At 38.0% G+C, this 24,602-nt stretch overlaps 1 protein-coding gene across 20 annotated transcripts in view; it reads right to left on the reverse strand.

Moving 5' to 3' along the window:
* The window catches only part of RECQL2 (RECQ helicase L2), a 76,594-nt gene extending 67,583 nt beyond the window's left edge, over positions 1-9,011 (reverse strand). For 15 of the 20 annotated variants that reach the window (XR_015817884.1, XR_015817882.1, XR_015817880.1 and 12 more), the window contains exons 1-3: positions 8,262-8,801; positions 6,490-6,636; positions 6,171-6,386 (exon numbers count right to left, since the gene is read on the reverse strand). Coding sequence is in view for 13 of the 20 variants with exons in the window: in XM_088216151.1 (XP_088072277.1) it covers positions 6,171-6,386; positions 6,490-6,636; positions 8,262-8,615 (717 nt within the window). In the remaining 7 variants the exon portion in view is untranslated. Of the gene's footprint in view, positions 1-6,170; positions 6,387-6,489; positions 6,637-7,902; positions 8,145-8,261 lie in introns of all 20 variants that reach the window. The other 5 variants (XM_088216155.1, XM_088216161.1, XM_088216156.1 and 2 more) reach the window with 5 other exon arrangements.
* Between the last annotated feature and the right edge of the window lie 15,591 nt (positions 9,012-24,602).

The raw sequence follows: 24,602 nt of genomic DNA on the forward strand, positions 1-24,602 counted from the left end.
CTCTCCTTGTCAGAATATGCTGGAAGGAGAAAGAGGAACGATTTAATTGATCCGGAGTGGAAGGTTGAAACAGGGTGGAAGATTCTAGAAGTAGTCTTAGCCTAGTATACTGAGAGGTGTATGGAAGTCAGGATGCATGACAAGGAACCTCAATTATTTCAAAAAAAAAAAAGGACGAGGAACCAGGAAAAAGCATGATGGTCGAAGAGACAGAGCAAGAGGCGGCTATTGTCAGGAATACTTGACCATAATATTATGGTCAATCTACCAAAAGCTTGGGATTAAGGCTAAAAATAAGGCTGGCACAATAAAAGAAAGATTCTTTTGGAGCGGGCAATCAGGAAAGCTTTGCCTTAATAGACAAATTTTTTTTTATAAAAAAAGAAGCTTCATTAAGAGAAGAGAAAAAAAGTACAAAGAGGAGAATAAGACATCCTCCTAATTTTGTTAACATAACCAAAAAAACATAAATGAACAAATTTATGGTTCACCAAGGAGCGAAGATGATAGCCTCCCAATTTCGATGGAGATTATAAATAGCTATCTCAGAGAAATATTTGTGTACCTTGGCCCATAAGGTAGCCATAAAAGTCACTTTGTTCCATATCTCATGAGATGTATGCTGCGGCGAAAAATTCCTCAGTTCCTTACAATCCATAAAGTCCTAGCCCAAAGAGATGGCTCCTCTCCATAATGGTTCCGCTTCCTTTCTTACCTCATCGCTCTGCACATATAAGAAGCTCCTCATTGTAGGAGGGACCCAGTTTAGTCCAAACATGCTAAGCATTCTCATCCACATCTTCCAAGCTATAGCACAATGGAATGATATATGAAAATGAGACTCATCTCCTCTAAAGCACGTGATACAAATATTTGGAGATAGGACGCGCTAACGATGACAAATTTGTAGCATCTTGTTAGTATTGAGCTTTTCATGCATGAATGTCTAAGTACCTTTACCTTAATAAAATAAATGCTTTCCAAAATATTTTATGTAAAACTAGCTTAAAAGATGTTTTTGACGAGGTACTCAAAGAAAGACTTCCAAGCATACATTCCTTATGGTTCCAATGATCAAGTTCTAGTGTCGAGTTGGGAAGAGGGGTGAACCGATTCAAATAATCCCAATAACTTTGGAAATTCAAGGGTCTCCCGGGTCAAAAGGTTATGGTGAAATTAAAGTCCCAGACCACATGCCTTTAATGGATAATTATTCCACAAGTGTCTCTATTGACTTCCAAATTAATCAAAAAAGTGATGAGGCAAAAGAAAACCAATAAGGGCATTCAATCATTTCTTATAAGGATTAAGTTTTTAACAAAATTCAACCTTCTCGCTAACAGTGCAGCCCCAACATTTGTTAAGGTTGGACTTCGGCTTAAGACTTAACAAATTTGACACAGATAGTCTTAGAATTAAAAAGAGCTTGAAAGTCGACAAGAAGGAGCATATAAAAGAAACAAAAGGTAATAGCCCAAGAAAAGATACAGAGATAGTCGATTCCACGTCCAAAAGTGAGATAATTATTGTAAATCCACATAACGGTCTGTTGAAAGATAAACAAGGCTCATTTTCTAGCCTTGACGATACATATAGGGTCAACAAGGAGGAAGAGAACGGAGTGCATATAGCTTAGACAAATGTTTCCATATATCACTCATTATCAATATCTTGAGCTTAAACTTTAACTAATGATCTGAATTCTAAAGTAGTTAGGCTAGTGGTTTCCTGGTATAGGACGTTGACAATGGTATTAGACTACGTGCCTACAATGACCTCAACCTGGAACAATCTTAGACCTTATACGTTTTTTGCATTATACCTTATGATTGTAATATGTGGCATTAGTGAAGATATTAAGAATTTGAATAGTCGATATTGTGATATTTCAATCTCATATCAGAAAGATATATGATTATTGAGATTATATAAGAGACCAAGTCACATATAGTAGATTATTGTGCTTTTCATGGTTATGTCAATTAGTTAAAAAAGAAAATCCTAAATCTCCCAAACTGTCTCTAATCTCTCTTTCTCCTTACTTTGAAGTGTCTCTTAATTTAAAAAATATATCTTGAAATCTTAATAAAAATAACCTTTTGAGTTAAAGAAAATCTCTTGATTTTTTAGTAAAGTGAATCCATTCATGATCTTATAGATCTGTCAATGATTTTGTGAGTCCATCCATAATTTCTTTATGTATTTAATATGCCTCTTTTGAAAAGATATGACCGAATTCTCTTGGAACAAGTTGTTGGCCACCTCTCCTTGCAATTTAATAAGTTTGATTTCCATCTTCCAAGACCTTCCAATTTCAGCCGAGGGCCTTCCTCTTCATGGATCCATTGCTTGACATAGACTTGAACATCTCTTTTAAGCTTCTTGGTCCAAGATATAGTGATACTCATCCATATAGCCCAAATACATTTTGAAGTGGATCCATCATATGCTTCTCTCCATATGGACTTGGTTTACTTTGATTTTGATCTTTTATTCTACTTAAATGGACTAAGCAGTGAGACTCCTTCCTTGGATGTACCTTTCCGTGTCTTCATGCTTTATAAAGCCTAAACCGTGGCCTCCAAAACTTGAAGGGTTCAAGTTGTGATCTCCTTGACTTGGTTGGTTTCTTGAATAGTCCAAGTCATCTGTGCTTACTTCATTGTCTTTCTAACATTTTCCTGCAGACTATTTTCTTACAATGTCTCAGTCTAGTGAAAACAATGTTCCAACTGATCTGAAATTCTTCACGGAGACCGTGCACAAAGAACTTTCAAAGCTTAGGAAAGTAGTTGGAGATCTAATGACTGAGTTGGATAAAGTAAAGCACGGAACTCCAAATGCACAAAGGCCTAGAAATCGAATCCAAGAGGAGAAGGTTGGGTGTTGTAATAATGGTAACTTAGAGGAGATCCAAGTGATCAAAGGGAAGAACAAAAAGGCAGCAACTTGAGCTCAATAAAGATGAAGACTCCACCTTTCAAGGGAATGAATGATGTTGAAGCATACTTGGAGTGGAAATTAAAGGTAGAACTTGTCTTTGATTACCATGATTACAATGAGGAAAAGAAAGTTAAGCTTGTGTGCGATTGAATTCACTGATTATGCTCTAGCTTGGTGGGATCAACTAATATTCAGTAAAAAGCCTATCTCAACCTGAAAAGACATAAAAACTATCATGAAAAAGAAGTTTTTCCATTCTTACTATTACCATGAAATGCACCAAAAGATTCAGCGTTTAACGTAGGGATCTATATCCATGGAGGACTATCATAAAGAGATGAAGATTGCCATAAAACGTGCAAATATAAAAGAAGATCTTGATGCTACTATGGCAAGATTTTTGAGTGGGTTAAATCGAAAAATTGTCAATCTAGTTGAATTGCAACACTATGTTGAGGTAGAAGGAATGGTACATATGGTCATGAAGATGGAGAAGCAGTTAAAACATTAAGAGGCAGCAAGGGATTTTCAAATTCCCTCCCTAATCATAATCCAAGATGGCCAATTAAGGATGAGAAGTCCAAAGGCAAACGGACTGAATTGAAGCAGGCCGACATTTAAGGTAATTCTAAAACACCTACTTCTAATCAAAAGCATAGCAGGATCAAATGCTTCAGGTGTTTAGGTACTGAATACATTGCATCACAATGTCCTAATCAGAAGATCATGATAATGAAAGATAATAGCGACACTGATAGTGCAAGTGAATGTGATAGTTGCAGTAATAACATGTCACCATTCGAGAATGTTAAGGAAAATGTTGAATACCCAACTAAAGGGGAAACTTTAGTTATTATGAGAATTCTGAATGTTCAGGTCAAGCAAGAAGATAGTAACTAAAGAGAAAATATCTTCAACACCTGTTGTTTGTGAATGAAAAGGTATATAATATGATCATAGATGGAGATAGTTGCACCAGTGTTGCCAATACTATCTAAATTAATAAACTTGGGTTGACTTGTACATGTCATCCTAATTCCTACAAGTTGCAGTAGTTAAATGAATGTGGGAAAGTAAAAATGACTAAGATGGGGTAATATACCGATGAATTTCATTGTAACATTGTACCCGTGCATACTGCTCACATACTACTGGGAAGACCCTATCAATATGATAAGCATGTAACTCATGACAGTTTTAGGAATCACTATTCCTTTAACATGAATTTTCAGGACTTTACTCTTGCACTGCTATCACCCAAAGAGGTGTTAAAAAATCAATGAAAGATCAATTAATTTGGGCCACATTGGAGGAGTATCCTAATGTCTAGTGGATCTATCACCTTGTCATGGGCCAAGACACTTAAGGAAGCCTTCTAAAGTTGTGCTTAATAATGGATTAATGAAGGAGGAAAGCTTAGACCAGATCTAGAAGCCCACAAATGAAGACAATCTAGCCCATTTGGCCAAGGGAGAGCCAGCCATGTCAAGTCCTACAAAATATGACCACATGCTCGGGAGAAATTCTCTCATCTTAGAGAATTTTTCTCTTGCAGATGGGATGTTCTTTCCTCCTTCATCTCTTCTTCATCCACGAGTACAAGAGTCCATATACACTCAGGACTCTCAAGGAGTCAAGCAAAACAAAACGCTCACATCTCACTCAAGAGTCCTAGCCAAATCCAACTCCTTAGTATGCATATTAAACATGTGTTTATCTCATTTAACATATGGAGGATCGAGGAAGCTTTTCATCACCCTCTTGGCCGATTCTCCTATATTTCTCAAGAAAGAAGAGTTCTTTTCTTCATTAACTTGGTTGGATCCTACTTCATCTTCAACATTGAGAATTACTTAAATAAAGGAGTCCAAAACCGAGCATGATATTCCAAGATAAAGCTTACCACAATCCTTGAATACTAAAGCTATCATTCCAAAGAGAAGACCTATGTAATTTTATACTTCTTTATTTTATTATTTTCTATAAAAGTTTTAGATAGAACGTCAAGATATGTTTCCTACATTTTAGACTTTCATTCCTATTGTAATTCTCTAGACCTACTACTATATAAAAGCCTCACTATTTGGTTGTATTCATTCAAGTTCAAGTTCAATAAAATAAAAAATTTTGGCTTTGGTAGCTTTTAGTTATTGTGTGCTCTTTGGGAACATTTTTTTCAACCTTCTTGTTGAGCGATAATTGATTCTACTTATCAAGGTAACTCTTGTAACGTTTTATCATTTTTTATTTATTTTTCTAATTATTTTAATTTTCAATCACAAGTTGATTGCGAATTAAGTAGAGATGGTTTATTTAGGAATTTAGTTTTGAATGCTAAATTGAAAGTGTGGTTGGATTACATTGTTGATCTTGAATTCCGCATCAAAATATGTTATTTTTTTGGCACCAAATAAATGAAGATAGAATTCATGCGTTTGTCAATAATCTAGTTACGGACAATTTCCAAATGCCTTCATCGAATGTTTTTTATCACAATCCAACCCTAACAATTCTTTTTGGGGGAGAAAGGGTGACAGAAATATCATCGAGTGCAAGAACCTTATCCAAGTAGGGGACCAAACAGCTTTCTTAACCTCCTCATTAAAGGTCTCCCTTACTAACAACCTATGTCCATTTTAATTGGACTCCAATCAATGCCCTCCAAAAACAATCTATCACCATAGTCCTCTTTTTACAACATTCTATAAAGATCAATGATCTCCCTCCCAATAGCAACAGGCTCTCCCTCAATTTTACCATCTTCTAGCTCCAAACCTCAATAAATTTTTCCTTTTTTCTACAATTAGCAACCATATGAGAAAAAACCTGAGATGCCATCACCCCCATCAGAACCCATAAAGACCTTCTCAACATACAAAAACGCAACACCTAAATGGATGCATAAAACAGTAGTTACAAAAGGATAGAGAAGAAAACCATTATTTACTTTTGCACACGACATGTACCCACTCAATGATCTTTTTCTTAAAAGCCATTCAATAATGTTATAATAGGATATAAAGGACTTCCTTTCTCACACATTCATGTTTATCCAACCACATAATAAGGCATAAATGAAGAGAACTGCCAAGAAATTAGTCATAATTTGAATCACATTTTCAAGTCCCAACCATAAGACCAAAATTATCAACGAACACAAAAAGGAAAAAATAAACATCCACCTCCATATTGAAGACTAAAAAGCATGTTGGAAAGAATATACTCACATCAATTGAAATTAGTGAAAGACGGCAAGCACTATGACACTTTTCGAGCTTCGACATAAATCTTTTGCTTTTCGATATCTTTTCTGGTGTCACGTACAATAGTTTTAACTCTGCTTCCCCTTTTTCAAGGGCCTTATATATAAACTTCTCATTTTCCTTATTAGTAGTTGATGTCAACATATGTGCAGGAATCCCTAAAGCAGCCAAACCCATCACCTGAATCATTGAATAGTTTGAGAAAGGCAATCTTAAATTAAAGAAAAGGCACAATAGTGAATATGTAAAATAAATGAAGAATATATATGAAAGAACAAAACACCTGATCCTGAATTAGAGAGAGCAAAGGACTAACAACAAGAGCAACTCCATGACGAAGGACAGCTGGAAGTTGATAACAAAGGCTCTTGCCACCACCTGCAGCCATAATCACCAGAACATCTCTTCCACCCATGATAGCATTTATTATCTGATAACATTATGTACAAAATGCAAATGTTACATGAAATAATAGAAACACAATCTTCATATTTGACAATCAAAAATACTATATCAGAAGGGCTAATATCATCAAGACATATAGGCATATTTGGTTACTTCTGGAACTCAATAAAAAGCGGGAAACATCCCCAGAAGGCTCTTGCATTTATCTCCTTCCACATGTCCCTCAAGATACCTTGCCAAGCCCAAAACTAGTCTACAACTAAACTAGCCATCAGCATCACACTTTGAGAAAATCCAAAACCAAATACCACTAATGCCAAAAAAAGAAGTGGCATCTTAGCAAACGATTATAAAGGAGAACCTGCCCCATTCTTAAACAAGAAACATCAGTGAACAAGAAAGAGTTCTTTCACCTCACCAAGGAAACAAAGGAGGGAACTGCTTGCGCATGAAAAGCCACAAAAATGTCTCCCCAAGATCAAATTCTTGCAGCATTAGCCACCTTGAAGTGAATAAATTCTTTGAACTTCTTCCCCTACTAATCTACCTCTAAAGACTTGTTCTATATTAACACTTAAAACTTTTAGTCCTCCACTCTCTTTCCTCCAACCCATACTTTGCTCTAATCAGCCTCCACCATTGGCAACTGTGGTTATTCACAGATTTTCCAATGCCACTTGCTAAGAAGTGCTCTATAAAAGCTCATTAACAATCAGATGCCCAGGCTACCAAAGCAATTTTCTCCAAAACAACATCATTTAAAGGAAAACCATTTAAAGACAGAAAGCATCCCACCAATATTGTTCTTGTGATAACCCATTAGACCTCAAAACAATATATTAGCATAGTTAAAATACCAAATTAATAAGCAAGCACAAAGAAAATGTGAGAAGGAGAAACCCACTAGAAAGCCATTTAAGCATATATATAAGGTTTGTTTTGTTAGACAGATGTCTTCTTTTTTTATTTTTTATTCTTTAATTTTTACTGAAAAACTAAAATATCTGATTCTCAAAACTCGGCCTGTTTGGTCTTCATAAAACATGTCACCTTTGCCAACTCCAACTGTGTTTTGATATTCCAAACACATTGTGCTCATACTTCTCTTTCCTGCAGAGAGCATAAAAAGCCTCTGCTTTTTCCTAAATCAAACACGTCAACAGTCTCCCAACTTCCCAAAGAGCTTCACATCCCATTTAGGTGATACAAACTTTCCTTTCATTCCATCATCAATAAAAACCTCTTTAAAATTTTCTACTATGATAAAATACTTGGAAAAAGATTAAATTACCAGAAAAAAAATTGGTTTCTTCTATGACTAAATTATTGAGGCGAGGACCCAACTATGACATTCTTGTAGGCAGTCTACGCTCAATGTACCTCCAACTATGCACATAAAAAGAGATTCTCTTTAAGATATCTAAAAAATAGGCAAAGTAATAGGAACGACCAAAAACTCAAACTGGATTATTCAAGGTTTCCCTTAGACGGTTGCAGATGGTTGCGTGTGTGCATGCACGTGACAGGTCAGGCCTGGGGACAAGGAAGTTTGGAGGAGATTAACAGAAATAGAAAAGCTAAGCAGAGAAGTCACCACCAAGTAAATAGGAAGGCAAAGCGATGGATAAATTGGGATTGAAAGACACTTACTTCCCTCTGATTCGCACGATATGTGGAAATGCCAAAAATATTAAATCTAACATCATCAGCTAAAGAGTCCCATTCAAATTGTCCCGACCAGTTCTCGGCAGCACTTGGAACACCATCTTTAACAGTGCTTCCGGATGCTTTGCATGCTTCCAACATCTCATTCAGTTCAGCTTTCCTCTCATACAACTTCTCTTGTTGCTCTATCAACACCCTTATCTGCTCTGCAAGATTATCAAACACTATTAATATCAAAATACTAATATATATATACATACACTTGTCAAACAAGCCTAAAAAAATATTCGTGAAGAAACATTCTGCATTTCTTCGTGACCTCTTATGTACATAAAACATAACAGTTGCAACAACATCAGTATTTCGAAGACTAAACGAGAAAGAGCAATAGCAAAACGTCTGAAGTCAAACACTTAATCAGCAGGGGAAAATAATTAATCAATTTCCGCAACCCTTGTCCTCGGAATCGACATCATATCGTCATCATCGATGATGGAGATTTGAAGAAAAAAAAACCCCATCAGAACACATGACCTTGAAAATCGTGAATCTGTAACTCTACATTTTGTAGCTCCTCCAATATATCGTCCGTTTCCATTCTTCCTCTTCGAAGACCAGGGGAAGCCCCAGGTTGCCCCTGAAAAATCCCGGCAAATTTTGTCGCTTTGTATTTCTTACTCCTCCGGTTTTTGCTACACTTCGGGTGAAAGGAATTGGGCCGGATCACTAATACCCTATTTGGTTCTTGTTTCAATTAGTTACTTAAAGAAACAGTAATAAACATAAGGCCTAATGATTCGGAGTTCTCACAAGTGGAACCGTCTTCTAAAGAACAAGATCTTTTTTAATTACTTGATTGTTTACGGGTTTTTTTGTATGTGTCATCCGGAAAGATTACTTAATGACTCTTCGTTCGCCAGAATAAAAAATAACCTAATTTTTTTAAAAAAAATAATAATCGATTTAACCTCTTAATAAAAATAAAATAAAATAAAAAATTGTACCTTAGTTGTAAACCAATAAATACCATGAAAACCTATAGAAATAATTTATAAAGAAACTGAGAGAAGTAGCGGTAAATTTGAACTAAGTAATAACTTTATTTTATTAAAATTATATAATTATAATATTATATATGAATTTATTTAAATTAACTAATCAATTGAGGATGTCCTCTATCATTAAAATTATGATAAAATTCTATTTTTATATTTGATTTTTTTTTTTTTGAAAATTAATCAAATATAATTTTAAAATAAAACGAATGAATTGAAGAAGTTCCCTGCTATAAAATTATGATTAAAACTAAACTCTATATATATTTAATAAACTAATTGAAAAAGTTCTTTAAAACTGTCTTTAATTTTTTTAAAGATTAATCAAATATGATTGACAAATAGATAATTAATTGAAGAAGTTATCTAATATTAAAATCGTGACAAAATTAATTGTATTTAAAAATTAAATAGATAACTAATAAATGTCATTAAATTAATTTTATTTTTACATTAAAAATATTGAAATTTAAAAATTATCTTAAAAACTTAGGAAATGCCACGTTACAATTTTCACTACTACTTATATATATATATATATGTATGTAGGTATGTATGTATGTATCTTTTTCCATTTTCACGAAATTGGGACTTACTGCCGTATTCCTTCAGCTGGCAAGGCGTGGTGGAGAATGTATTAGTGAAGCCCGCAAATATTATCTGCCATCACGTCCTAAAAGTTTTTCGTCGTCTCATTTATAAAGTGGGGCCCACTAATAGTTTAAGGAAGAAATTAAAAATTTAACTCTTATCAAGTGAATATTATAAATAAAAGTTTAATTCTAGGTTTTCAATTTTAGTTGGTTTTGCTCAAATTCATTTTAGAAAGCTGTTGTTACATTTTGATGTTGTAAATGCTCAATGTTAAAATTTTATAGCTTTTGTATTTGTATTGCACATGACACGTACCTTTGGCGCATCAAAATTTATTGTATCACATTAATTTGTTATGTGTAACACATATATGTGACATCTACCATGTACAAAATTTTTATATATTACATTGTTGTATTATGTTCGAGTTACAAGATATATCTGTAAAATATCCCAAATACTTTGATTTTTGTTTTGTAAAGTTTTTTTTTTTTTGAACTTTTGATAAATTTTAAAATTTATTTTTGAAATAATTTTTCACATAAATTATCAAAAATTTATTTTTAAAAATTAAAAGACAAGTTAGAAAATTATTAATTTGATGTGTTATTATCACAAAAAATATCTGAAAATTTTGAAAATTAATTCACGAGCCAATTTTGAAATTTTATTTAAATATATGAAATTAAATTATCTTCAATTCTTCAAGTCATTTATTCCTTTTTTTTTTCAAGTCAATAATTCTTTCCGTTTGATTTCATCATTATTAATATTTAATGAAATTTTCTTCAATTCTCATTTAAACAAATTTAATAAAATATTAAGTTTTATTATCTACTAAAACAATCTAAATAGTTTAAAATTCTTGTTTCTCAAAATTTAATTGGAAGCAAAACTTCTTAGAGTATTAAAGGCATAGAAGAAAGCATTATGTTGGACAAAATGAAAATTAAGGAAATTTGACTTTTAGCTTGCGCAAACAAGATTCTTGTGGAGGAATATAAAAGCATACTCTCCAAACCCAAAAAAGACTAAACCCAAGGTGAAAAAGGCAAATTAAAACTACGGTAATTATTAAATTTAATCGGGTGGGTCATCCATGATGAGACCCAACTCCGTTAGAATAGCTCATTTATTTAAATATAAAATTAAAATTACGGTTAATTACTACATCTAGTGGAAGTTACTATTTTTTAGTAATTTATAAAAAGAAAAAAAAAGATACATAGAAAAACTTATTCTCTCTCTCTCTCTCAAAAAGTTATATTCATGTGGAGAACAAAAAGATATTCTTTAGTTGTTTTTCTTCAAAAGTTTGGATATTTACAATAGGCATTTATGCCATAAAAATTTATATACAATTTATTATGTGTTAATGTGATTGTATATACTGTTATGTAAAATAATCATAAAAAATTAGTTATAGAATTGATTAATGGATTATTTGTTCATTTTATGAGTTTCTAACATTGGTACCAAAATATTTTGATTAATTACATATTTAATTTTGTTTTAATTTGTAATTTTGTTGAAGTTTTGTGTAAAATTCATTTTTTTTACTTTTGTGGTAAAATAATTTTGTGTTGTATTATTTAAATATGTGCAATATTAGTTTTAAATAAAAGTAGAGATCAAAAATTTTAATTTGATATATTATTCATAATTTTTGGACAAAAAATAAGAGAGTTATGCATTTTTACGGTCCATCATGTTTAAAGCAAAAAGGTTATATCAATGGAGATTTTACATTTTTTTTCTGGTACAGATGTTGAAGATGAAGACATTTGGTATTTTTATACTATTTTATTTTTTTGTTTAAAATTAAACATAGAGATAAATAACCACCGTGGAGCTTAAACCCGCTACCACAAAGTGAAGAACCTCACGCTCTACTAGCTGAACTAGATAGATTTTAAATAATTATTCGAAGTAAAGTCAAAAACAAAAAGTATAGTCAAAAGCAAAACTATGGTGGATGTCATGATTTGAACTTGCGCAGACAAATCCCAAATAATATCTAAACATGCCAAATAATCACTCTAGTATGCCAAATTTGTATAAAATAATGTATAAAAATAATGATTTTATCCTCTAAACAACATAATAAACAAAAATAATGATTTTATCCTCTAAACAACATAATAAAAAGGTTCTTGTTATATAAATTAATTACTAGTTAATTAATTTATCATATATTAATAAATTAATTATTATTTAATTAATTTATTATATTTGTCACTTTGAATGTATTAATTATTAATTAATTAATTGTATCATATTTGAATAATTTAATTATTAGTTTATTAATTTATTATAATATCTATTTTATATGAATTAATTATTAGTTAATTAACTTATAAAAATAGTTTATTAATATGTTTTTTACTTTTTGTATATATTACAGAAAATCAATAGTGATAATGATAAGAACTTCTACGACAATTAGACTCCTCATCAAAGAGAGAAAATTAATCATATGATATAATACTTAAAAAATACTCATATGGAGGAGATTTGTAACGGCCCCGGAATTTAAATGAAGATGTATGTATTAAAAATCTTAAATGCGGAAGCGTAATTAAAATTTTGATTAACATCCCTTACACAATAACAAAAAATGTACTCAAAACATGAAAGAATAAACTAATTAAAATAGATACTCGAAATAAAAACTATAAATAGAGCTATAAGGTCCTTAGACGTCTAACTCACCGTCTTCCTGCGAAACGGGCTCGGGAACCACGTCTTCCTGATCTGAAATGGTTAAGTAAGGAATGAGCTACACTACCCCAGTAAAGACATCAAACTATCTCACTGCCACAGGGGTAAAGGTTGGTAGAAAACAAAAACAACCAATGGAGCATAATTTATAACAAACTCATTTATTAACATAAAAATATTTACTGTCCACTTACCTCGGTGAGATTCATAAAAATAACTTATGAAAACAATAACATGATAATCATTATAAAATCATATACACTTTGTAACAGAACACATGTCCTACTTTTGCACTTCAATAATCAGACAATAAATTTCCTCTTTTACCAGCCTACTAGTATCCATGGAGATCCATAGGGAGTCCCCTCTACACGTGAACTATTAACATTAATAACCTGATTTCAGGGTCGTCCCCATACCCCGTCTGGTATGGGCGCCAAAACCATAAACCTCAATACCCCGTCCGGTATGAGGGTGAAACGGGCCGTCTTCACACCCCGTTCGGTATGGACGCCAAAACACATAAGGTCTCCATACCCCGTCCGGTATGAGAGACCACATTCCCGGTAGGGTTCCCTACGAACCTGGTCCATCCACCATCTCCCAAGATATCTAGTCAGACTGTCCACATTATCCATTTATCAATTTACATAACTTTTTTACCCTTTTCCTTGGTCTCAATCATTCAATCACACACAACATGTAAACTAGTAATTGACACCAAACAAGACAACACAGTATCGGGTTCACCATAATACAAACCATAATAAAAGAAACCATGATTCATGCTTACAAGATCACAAAATAATTACATTAAATATCATACTGCATTTAATACTAAAAAATAGATCAAACAACGACTGACCAACAATGTATCAGATTCGGGCTCCATTGGCAACCTCAATCAATTATACATCTATAAAGTCATAAAATATCGTTTAATTATTTATTAAGCTTTAATGTCGTGATAGGAGGTAGGGTGAGAGATCTTTATTTGTTTCGGGGTCTGAAATCGTCTCTACAGTGCGCCTACGGGCTGTCCCAAATTTTCCTGAATTTTTTCTCGAAAAACTGAAACGCACTACCGGTACCTACACGTGTCCCAAAAATTCCAAATCAGACCTAGGGCCCCTTTCGGCCAATATCTGAATTCCGGCACGGCGGCTCCACCGTGCTCCATCGTCGGTGCCGCCGCCTACAGCGGCGATCCGCCTCGGGTTGGCTGTTTTCGGTCGAATTCGACCAAACTTGCATTGGTCCCTGCGATAAAACAACCCTAGGGCCCTCGGTGGGCCAAAAAATCACAAAAAACTAAGACTTACCGACGGTGGTACTCTCGGGTGCGGCGGCTCCTCCGACATGAGTCGCGTTTTGATGTTTGGCTGCGATCAACCTGTAGAGAAAAGAACGATGATCACAGTGGTATAAAATTTGCATCGAACAGAGACCGGGAAGGGCTTCATCAGAGGCAAGAATAGAGGGAAGTCGCGGTAGCGCTGCTGGACTTCGACGGGGTTTTCTGGCCGATTGGCCGGTGGTTTGGCTCCGATTTGGCCATAGGCAGATTCAACATCGAAAAACGATCCAAGGGGAGAAAATTTACCTCGATTGGCGGTTGGAAAATTCTCTGGTGCGGCGGCGGGTGGCTGGGGCCAGCTCCTCCAGCGTCTGGTTCTTCTTCTCTGGCGAAGCACTGGCGGCTAGGGTTTTGTGGTTAGGTGTGGGTGGGGTTATTTATACCCTTCACCTTTTAATCTCAACCGTCCATCAAGATTAAATCTGCACCATCCAATCGCGATTTATTTAGGATTAAATCTGGGCCGTCCATTGCGATGTGATCTGGGCCATCCGTGCCTGATTGAATCTGGGCCGTCCGTACGCGTGAAATCTGGGCCGTTCGTGCGCACATTTGATCTGGGTTGTCCGTGCACGCGAGAACGGATCTGGGCCGTCCGATCGCGCGAACGCAGATCACCCACATGGCCCGTCCCGTGTCAGCGTTTTCTTGCCACGCGGCGTGTCCTGGTTGGCCAGGGCTACTGACGTGGCACAACATTTTTAAATTGTATTTTGACCCCCGATTTCCGATTTTCTTTTCAAAAACACATCCAGGATCCAAATTTTCATCCATTTTTTTCAAAATCAATTTCAATTAAATCCAAAAAATAATTTCACCCTATTTTATCATTATTATTATTTTTATTTTTTATTAAATTAAATTAAATTAAATCTTATAAATTAAATATATAAAAAAACTAAACTAAAATTCAAATACAAAAATAAAAATAAAAAAATAATAATTTGGGTGTTACAACTCTCCCCCCTTTAAAGAAATTTGGTCTCCTAAATTTGTCTTTTACTCTTGGTCGAACAAATGGGGATACTGGGCTCTAAAATCTGATTCTAGCTCCCAGGTAGCCTCCCTGGGTGTGTGGTTCTGCCACACAACCTTTACAAATGATATTTCACGGTTACGGAGTATCATGCTCTTTCGGTCTGTGATACCGACTGGTACTTCTTCATAAGACAAGTCCTCTTGGAGTGGAAGCGGTTCATGAGCCAAAACATGAGAGGGGTCAGGGTTGTACTTACATAGCATGGATACGTGGAACACATTGTGGACTCTGGAGAGCTTTGGAGGCAGTACTAGTCTGTTGTACTTACCAATCTTGTCCAAGATTTCAAAAGATCCAATAAATTGGGGGCTTAATTTTCCCCTCCTGCCGAACCTACTAATTTCCTTGAATGGAGTGACCTTAAGAAACACCCGGTCGCCTTTCTCAAACGCTAGGTCCCTCCTCCGGGTATTTGCATAACTCTTTTGCCTACTTTGAGCTGTCTGAATATTCTTTCTGATTTTAATTATTTTGGACGTGGTCTCCTCTACCAATTTCGGGCTGAACAATCTTCTATTGCCCACTTCTTCCCAACAAACCGGTGATCTGCACGGGCGCCCATATAACGCCTCATATGGAGCCATGCCGATGCTTGCTTGGTTTCTGTTATAGTAGGTAAACTCTATCAGGGGTAGATGGTCGTCCCAATGGCCCCCAGAGTCTAGTACACAAGCTCGGAGCATATTCTCAAGTGTACGAAGTGTCATTTCTGATTGTCCATCAGTCTGGGGATGGAAGGCAATACTAAGAGACAACTTTGTTCCCATAGCTTGCTGAAAGCTACTCCAAAACCGAGAAGTGAACCTGGGATCCCTGTCGGATACTACTGTCACTAGAACTCCATGCAATCTGACTATCTCCTGGATATACATCCTTGCCAACTTGTCCAAAGAATCGGTCATCTTGATGGCTAGGAAATGGGAAGACTTAGTAAGTCGGTCAACAATTACCCATATGGCATCATGTCCTGCACGTGCCTTGGGTAGCCCCGATACGAAGTCCATGGTGATATGTTCCCACTTCCACTCTGGGATCAGTAAAGGCTGAAGTAACCCACTTGGGTGTTGATGCTCTGCCTTGACCTACCAACATACCAAGCATTTAGATACAAAGTCGACTATGTCTTTCTTCATCCCATTCCACCAAAACCGGGGTCGCATGCTTTGGTACATTTTAGTGCTTCCTGGATACATGGCAAACTTCGAGCTATGGGACTCTGTCATGATGTCTCTTTTTAATCACTGTCATTAGGGACACACACCCTGTTTTAGAAACGAAGTAATCCATCGGCAGAGATTTGGAATTCTGAGCTCACTCTCTGTTCTGCATCCTTCTTACGGGCTACCAGGGCGGGGTTAACTGACTGGGCTTCCCTTATTCTCTGGATCAACTCGGGCTGGACTGTCAGTCGGCCCAAACATGTGACTCTCTTCAGATTCTGAAGTCGAACCTATTGCGTGGCCCTAATTGGCCTGCATTCTGAAACCATCAAATGGGCTAAGATACCTGCACTTTTTCTGCTGAGAGCATCTGCTACCATGTTGCCCTTACTCGGATGGTATAAGATATCACAATCATAGTCCTTAAGGAGTTTCATCCACATTCTCTGATGCATGTTGAGATCCTTCTGAGTGAATATGTGTTTCAAGCTCTTATGATCGGTATAGATCTGAAAGGTCTCTCCGTACAAATAATGGCGCTAAGTTTTCAAGGCATGTATGATTGCGGCAAGCTCTAAGTCATGGGTGGGATAGTTCTTCTCATGATTCTTTAACTGTCTAGACCCATATGCTATAACCTTTCTATGCTGCATCAGAACACAACCTAGGCCTAGATAGGAGGCATCACTATAAACTGTATATCCTCCTGATCGACTCGGTAAAGCCAGCACGAGTGCAGTAGTCAGCCGCTTCTTTAATTCTGAAAAACTTCTTTCGCAATCATCACTCCACTCAAACTTGGCATTCTTCTTTGTGAGTCGGGTTAGAGGAGCTGCTAGATTAGAGAATCCTTCAACGAACCTGCGGTAATAACCTGCCATTCCTAGGAAGCTGCAGATTTCCTTAACTGATGTCAGCTTCTCCGAGCCAAATACCGCTTCAACCTTTTTGGGATTCACTGATACCCCTTCCTTCAATATGATATGTCCTAGGAAGGCGGTCTGCTCAAGCCAGAATCCACACTTACTCAACTTTGCATACAACTTCTTGTTTCTGAGAACCTGCAAAACTTGGGCAAGATGGTGAGCATGTTCTTCTTTGCTTTTTGGGTAGACTAAGATGTCATCAATGAACACGATAACGAACTGATCTAAGAACTCTCTGAAGACCCTGTTCATCATATCCATAAAGATTGTCGGGATAATGGTTAGCCCAAATGACATGACTAAGAACTCATAGTGTCCGTACCTGGTTCGGAAGGCCGTCTTGGGATGTCTTCTGTTCTTATCTTCACCTGATGGTAACCTGATCGCAGGTCTATTTTAGAGAAGACCTGTGTATCCTACAACTGGTCGAAGAGGTCATCAATCTGGGAAAGGGGATACTTGTTCTTGATTGTAACCTTGTTCAATCCTCTATAATCAATGCACAGTCTCAACGTTTCATCTCCCTTCCTTACAAAAGTGACTCCGGCACCCCAAGGGGACACACTGTGTCTAATAAAACCACTGTCTTACAATTCAGTGATCTGTTTCCTCAACTCTTCCATCTCAATGATGCTTATGCAGTAAGGAGCAACCGAAATGGGCTGGGTACCTGGCCATAGGTCTATAGTGAACTCGACTTCCCTGTCCACTGGCAGACCAGGCAGTTCGTCCGGAAACACATCTGGGAAGTCTCGGACTACCAGAATCTCTTGGATACAAATTTCCTTCTTGGGCTTGCCTAATTAGAGAAAATAGCAAGATTAAGGCACTAGAAGTTAAGAAAACTCGCCATCAAGGAATAAGTACTAAATGATTTTATTAATTTGTAAATGGCTCCTCGTTAGGAGGATTAAATACAACCTTCTTGTTAAAGCAATCTATGGTGGCGTGATACGCCGCCAGTCAATCCATTCCTAAGATTACATCAAAATCCCTCGTGTCTAACCCTATCAGGTCTACACTCAGTTTCCTATTTGCTATCTCCACAGCACAAGCCCTGTAGATAACTTCCCCTAGTATTGTTTCATCCCCAACAGTAGACACAAACAACAATGAATCAAGTTTATTAGGTGATACATTAATTTTGTAAGCAAAAATATGTGAAACAAAAGAGTGCGATGTACCAATGTCAAATAAAACATGAGCAATATGGTCACAGATAATATACATACCCTGTACCACATCCGGGTCGGCGTCGGCATCCTGCTGGGTAAGGTTGTAAGCTCTGCCCTGGATAGGAGGCCTTCCTTGATTCTGGTTCCTCGGGCATTCTCTTGCATAATGCTGGGCACTGCCACATATGCGACAGGTGTTGTTGAGGCGGTAGCATGGTCGGTCCCCATGATCTCTGCCGCAGTGGTGACAGATCTTCCCACGTGCTGCCGCTGGAGCCTGGGGAGGGGCCTGGATGGCTGGTTTGGGCCTCTTATTTGGTTGGGCAGGCGCAGTAGGTGCTGGCCTGCAGAACGGAGCTGAGGGTCGGGAACTCCCTCATGGCTGAAGACGGGTGTTGAAGCTCCTTTCCACGATCTGTGCCTTTGCTAGGACTGCTGAATATGTCTTGAGCTCCAGTACCAAAAAGTGTTGCCTGATCTCCAGGCGGAGACCCCACTGGAATCTCCTGGCCTTTCGGCCCTCATCCATCAATGTCTCCGGGGAGTATCGGTCTAGCTCTAGGAACTTACGAGCATATTTTGATACTGTCATGTTTTCCTAGACCAGTTGAACAAACTCCATTTCCTTTAGGTGTCGGATGTGCTCAGGGAGATACTCTGCATGGAAGGCCGCTAAGAACTGCTCCCAAGTGACTGGTGTAGGCAGGGTAGTCTGCTTGAGCTCCCACCAACGTCCTGCTTCCTCTACCAACATGTAGGAAGCAAGGGCAGCTCTCTACTCAGGAACTACTCCCAAGGTCTTGAAAGCTCTCTCAGTCTCCGCCAGCCAGTACTGGGCCTCTTCAAAAGAGGATCCCCCTGCAAAGGTGGATGGGTTCAGTCTCCTGTACCTCTCTATGTAGCCTAGGTCGATCAAGGAAGGAGCGGGGTCCCGTGGAAGAGGGACTGGGCCCGGCTGGGGATAGACTGGGGGGTCCTGTGGTGGCACCTGCTGACATGATGGGGGCACTGGACTGTACTGTGGTGGTTCCGGGTAGTATCGTGGCTGGGGCACCGGGTTGTACTGCGGCAGTGGTGCCGGGTGGTACTGTGGAGGAGTAGGCTCGTGCCGGGGTGGCTCAAGATCAGCTTGCTATAGCGGAGGCTCAACCTGCGGTAGTGGAGGAGGGTCGGGTAACTCCCTTCTCTCCTCTCGCCCTTGCTGGGCAGCTATGAACATTTCCATCATCTCAAATAATCTGTCTACATCCTCCCGAAGTGAATTATCCCGGGTCGCTTGGTTTAGTGGGGGCTTCCTCTCCTCATTTCTTTGCACCTGCATTTCATAAGGAATGGTTAAGTAATGACTTATCAGTGAGTATTTCTCTAAGTATTATTGTGTAAGGGATGGGTCCGAGGAACGCGGCTCTGATACCAACTGTAACAGCCCCGAAATTTAAATGAAGATGTTTGTATTAAAAATCTTAAATGCGGAAGCGTAATAAAAGTTTTGATTAATATCCCTTACACAATAACCAAAAACATACTCAAAACATTAAAGAATAAGCTAATTAAAAGAGATACTCGAAATAAAAACTATAAATAGAGCTATAAGGTCCTTAGGCATCTAACTTGCTGTCTTCCTGCGGAACGGGCTCGGGAACTACGTCTTCCTGATATGAAATGGTTAAGTAAGAAATGAGCTACACTAGCCCAGTAAAGACATCACACTATCTCACTACCACAGGAGTAAAAGTTGGTAGAAAACAGAAACAACCAATGGAGCATAATTTATAACAAACTCATTTATTAACATAAAAACCTTTACTATCCACTTATCTCGGTGAGATTCATGAAAATAATCCATGAAAACAATAACATGATAATCATTATAAAATCATATACTTTTTGTAACAGAATACATGTCCTACTTTTGCACTTCAATAATCAGACAATAAATTTCCTCTTTTACCAGCCTACTAGTATCTATGGGGATCCATAGGGGGTAGGGTGAGAGATCCTCACTTGTTTCGGGGTCTGAAATTGGCTCTATAGTGCGTCTACGGGCTGTCCCTAATTTCTCTGAATTTTTTCCGAAAAACTGAAACGCATTACTGGTACCTGCACGTGTCCCAAAAAATCCCAAATCAGACCTAGGGCCCCTTTCGACCAATATCAAAATTTCGGCACGGCGGTTCCGCCGTGCTCCGTCGACGGTGCCGCCGCCTGCAGCGGCGATCCGCCTTGGGTTGGTCGTTTTTGGCCGAATTCGGCCAAACTTGAATTGGTTCATGCGATAAAACAACCCTAGGGCCCTCGGTGGGCCAAAAAATCACAAAAAACTGAGACTTACCAGCAGCGGTGCTCTCGGGTGCGGCGGTTCCTCCGGCGTGAGTCGTATTTTAATGTTTGGCTCCGATCAACCTGTAGAGAAAAAAACGGTGATCAGAGTGGTATAAAATTTGCATCGAACGGAGATCGGGAAGGGCCTCATCGAAGGCAAAAACAGAGGGAAGTCGCGGCAGCGCCGCCGGACTTCGGCGAGGTTTTCCGGCCGATTGGCCGGTGGTTTGGCTCCAGTTTCACCATAGGCAGATTCAACATCGAAAAACGAGCCAGGATGAGAAAATTTACCTCGATTGGCGATCGAAAAATTCTTCGGTGCGGCGGCGGGTGGCGGCGGCGGCCTCCTATGGCGTCTGGTTCTTCTTCTCTGGTGAGGCACTTGTGGCTAGGTCAGGTGTGGGTGGGGTTATTTATACCCTTCGCCTTTTAATCTCAATCGTCCATCAAGATTAAATATGGACCGTCTGATCGCGTATTATTTGGGATTAAATCTGGACCGTCCATCGCGATGCAATCTGGGCTGTCCGTGCCAGATTGAATCTGGGCCGTCCGTACGCGTGAAATCTGGGCTATCCGTGTGCACCTTTTATCTTGGCTGTCCGTGCGCGTGGGAACGGATCTAGGACGTCTGATTGCGCGCACGCGGATCGCCCACGTGGCCCGTCCCGTGTCAGTGTTTCCTTGCCACGCGGCGTGTCCTGGTTGGCCGGGGCTGCTGATCGGGTTGCTGATGTGGCTGCTGACGTGGCACAACTTTTCCAATTGCGTTTTAACGCTCGGTTTCCAATTTTCTTTTCAAAAATACCTCCAGAATCTAAATTTTCACCACTTTTTCCCAAAATTAATTTCAATTAAATTTAAAAAATAATTTTACCCTATTTTATCATTATTATTATTTTTATTAAATTAAATTAAATTAAATTAAATCTTATAAATTAAATATAAAAAAAAACTAAACTAAAATTCAAATACAAAAATAAAAAAAAATAATAATTTGGGTGTTACAAGATTTGTAGAGAAATTGAAGCCAAACTTTTAGTGAACCATAATATTAAAGTCAATAAAAAGATTTAAAAAATTATATAGAAATGAGGTATTTTAAAAGATGAAGAAAAGTGTGATGCTCTTAAAGGAAGTTTATATTGTAACGACCCTGAAAATTCAAAAGGCAATATATAAAAAAAAATCTGAATGCGAAAGTGAAATAAAATGTTCTGATTAATATCCCTTACACAATAACTTAAACGTACTATCAATATCAAAGAATAAGTCCTCTAAAGGAAATACTAGAAATGAAAGACTATAAAGAAAACTATAAGACATCTAGACATCTACTCGCCGTCTTCTTGTGGATCGGACTCGGGAACTAAATCCATCTGATCTGAAATGGTTAACTAAGGAATGAGCTACACTACCCTAGTAAGGACATCACACTATGTCACTGTTACAGAAGTAAAAGTTGGTAGAAAACCAAAAACAACCAATGGAGCACAAATTTTAAACAAATTTATTTATCAATAATCAAACCATTTACTGTCCAATTACCTCTGTGAGATTTATAAAAATGACCCATGGAAATAATAAGATCATAGATATTATGAATTCATACATAATCTGTAGCATAGCACATGTCATACTTTTATATTTCAATCATCAAACAACAGTTGCCCCCTTTTTATTAGCCTACTAATATCCATGGGGATCCATAGGGGTCCCCGCTACGCGTGAACCATTCCTTTAACAAACTTAATTTGCAGGGCCGTCCCCATACCCTGTCCGGTATGAGCGCGCCAAACAATATACCTCAATACTCCGTCCGACATGAAGGTGAAGTGGGTTGTCCCCATACCCCATCCGGTATGAGCGCCAAAACATTGAAGTTCGCATACTCCATCCAGTATGAGACAACGATCCCGGTTGGGTTCCTTATGGACACAGTCCGTCCACCATCTCTCAGAATATCTAGTGAGGCTGTCATCTTATCCATTTATCTATTCACACCCCTTTCCTATTTTTTTCCTTAGTTTTCGTTACCCATTCAAACATGAATACTTAAACAAGCAACGTGCATCCAAAAAGGCAAGCATATCTTAGATTCACAAAATCAAACAGTAGTAAAGTAAACAGTGATTCATGCATTCAAAACCATAGAATAAATAAACCAGATAACATAATGCATTTAAACTGTAAAATAAATCAAACAGGAATTGACAGAGAAATATGTCCAGTTCGGGCTCCATTAGCAACCATAATTAATTATGCATATCTATTTAATTTGTACAAAATACAGTATTATCATTTATTCAGACTTCAATTCTATGATAGGAAATAGGGTGAGGGGTCCTTATCTGATTCGACATCCAAAACTAGATTTTCACTACACCTATGGGCAGTCCCTAGATTCCCTAAATTTTTTTTTAGGAATTGAAACGCGCTTACGGTACCTACACATGTCCCAAATAACTCAAAAATCAGACCCATGGCCTACTCGGCCAATTTTAGAATTCCAGCACGGTGGCTCTGCCGTGCTCCGGCTCGCGGCAGTGATCTGCCTCGGGTTGGCTGTTTCCGGCCTTTTTCAGCCAAACTTGCATTGGTTCCTGTGAGAAAACACCCCTAGGGCCCTTGGTGGACCGAAAAAATACAGAAAATCAAAACTTACCGGCAATGGGGCTCTCCGGTGCGGCGGCTCCTCTGGCTCGTGACGCGGTTTGGTGTTTTGCTCCTGTCAACCTGTAGAGGAGGGAACAGTGGTCATAATGGTGGAAAAATTACATCAAACAGGAATCGGGAAGGGCCTCATCGGAGGCAAAAACTGAGACAACCCGTGGCGGCGCTGCTGGGGTTCAGCGGTATTTTTTGGCCAATTATCTGGTGTTTTTACTCTAATTTGGCCATAGGTGGGTTTAGAATCGAATTCTAATCCAAGGGGAGAATTTTTACCTCGTTTGGCGGTCGAAAATTGCCTCAGTGTGGCGGCGGGTGGCAACGGTCGGCTTCCCAGTGGCTGGGCTGTCTTCTCCGGCGAGGGGCTCTGGCGGCTAGGGTTAGGGTTTGGGTGCGGATGAGATTATTTATAACCATCCACTTTTAATCTGAGCCGTCCATCGTGATTCAATCTGGGCCGTCCAATCACGATTAAATAGGAAATGAATCTGGACCGTTTATCGCGATGCAATCTATCCGTCCGTGCGAAATTCAATCTAGGTCGTCTGTGCGCGTGCAATCTGGGCTATTCGTGCGTGTTTTGATCTGGGCCGTCCGTGCTCGCGGGAATGGATATCAGTCGTTCGATCGCGCTCGCACAGATCACCCACGAGGCTCCCTTCCACGTGGCCTTCCGCGTCAGTGTCTCTGCCATGCAGCGTGTCTTGGTTGGCCGAGGTTGCTGACCAGGCAGCTGATGTGGCGCAATTTTTTTTTAATTATATTTTTACCCCTGATTTTCAATCTTTCTTTCAAAAATACCCCTGGAACCCAAATTTTCACATATTTTTCCAAAATTGTTTTTAATTAAATCCCTAAATAATTTTTACCCATTTTATTATTATTATTATTATTATTATTATTTTCATTAAAATAAATTAAACTTAATTAAATTTAATATATTATTACATAAATAATAATTATATTCCAATAATAATTACAATAATAAAAAAAATAAAATAAAAAAAGGATTAGGGTGTTACAATTCTCTCCCCCTTAAAGAAATTTGGTCTCTTAAATTTGTCTCTTACTCTTGATTGAACAACTGGGGGTACTGGGCTCTAAATTCTGATTCTAGCTCCCATGTAGCCTCCCTTGGTGTGTAGTTCTGCCATACGACCTTCACAAAGGATATTTTCCGGTTGCGGAGTAATCTACTCTTTCAATATGTAATGCCGACTGGTACTTCCTCGTAGGATAAGTCCTCTTGGAGTGGGAGGGGTTCGTGGACCAAGACATGAGAAGGGTCCGGGTTGTACTTGCGTAGC

Source organism: Carica papaya, chromosome 3 (assembly GCF_054855325.1).
Source record: "Carica papaya isolate Zhongbai chromosome 3, ASM5485532v1, whole genome shotgun sequence".
In the NCBI taxonomy this organism is placed as follows: Eukaryota; Viridiplantae; Streptophyta; class Magnoliopsida; order Brassicales; family Caricaceae; genus Carica; species Carica papaya.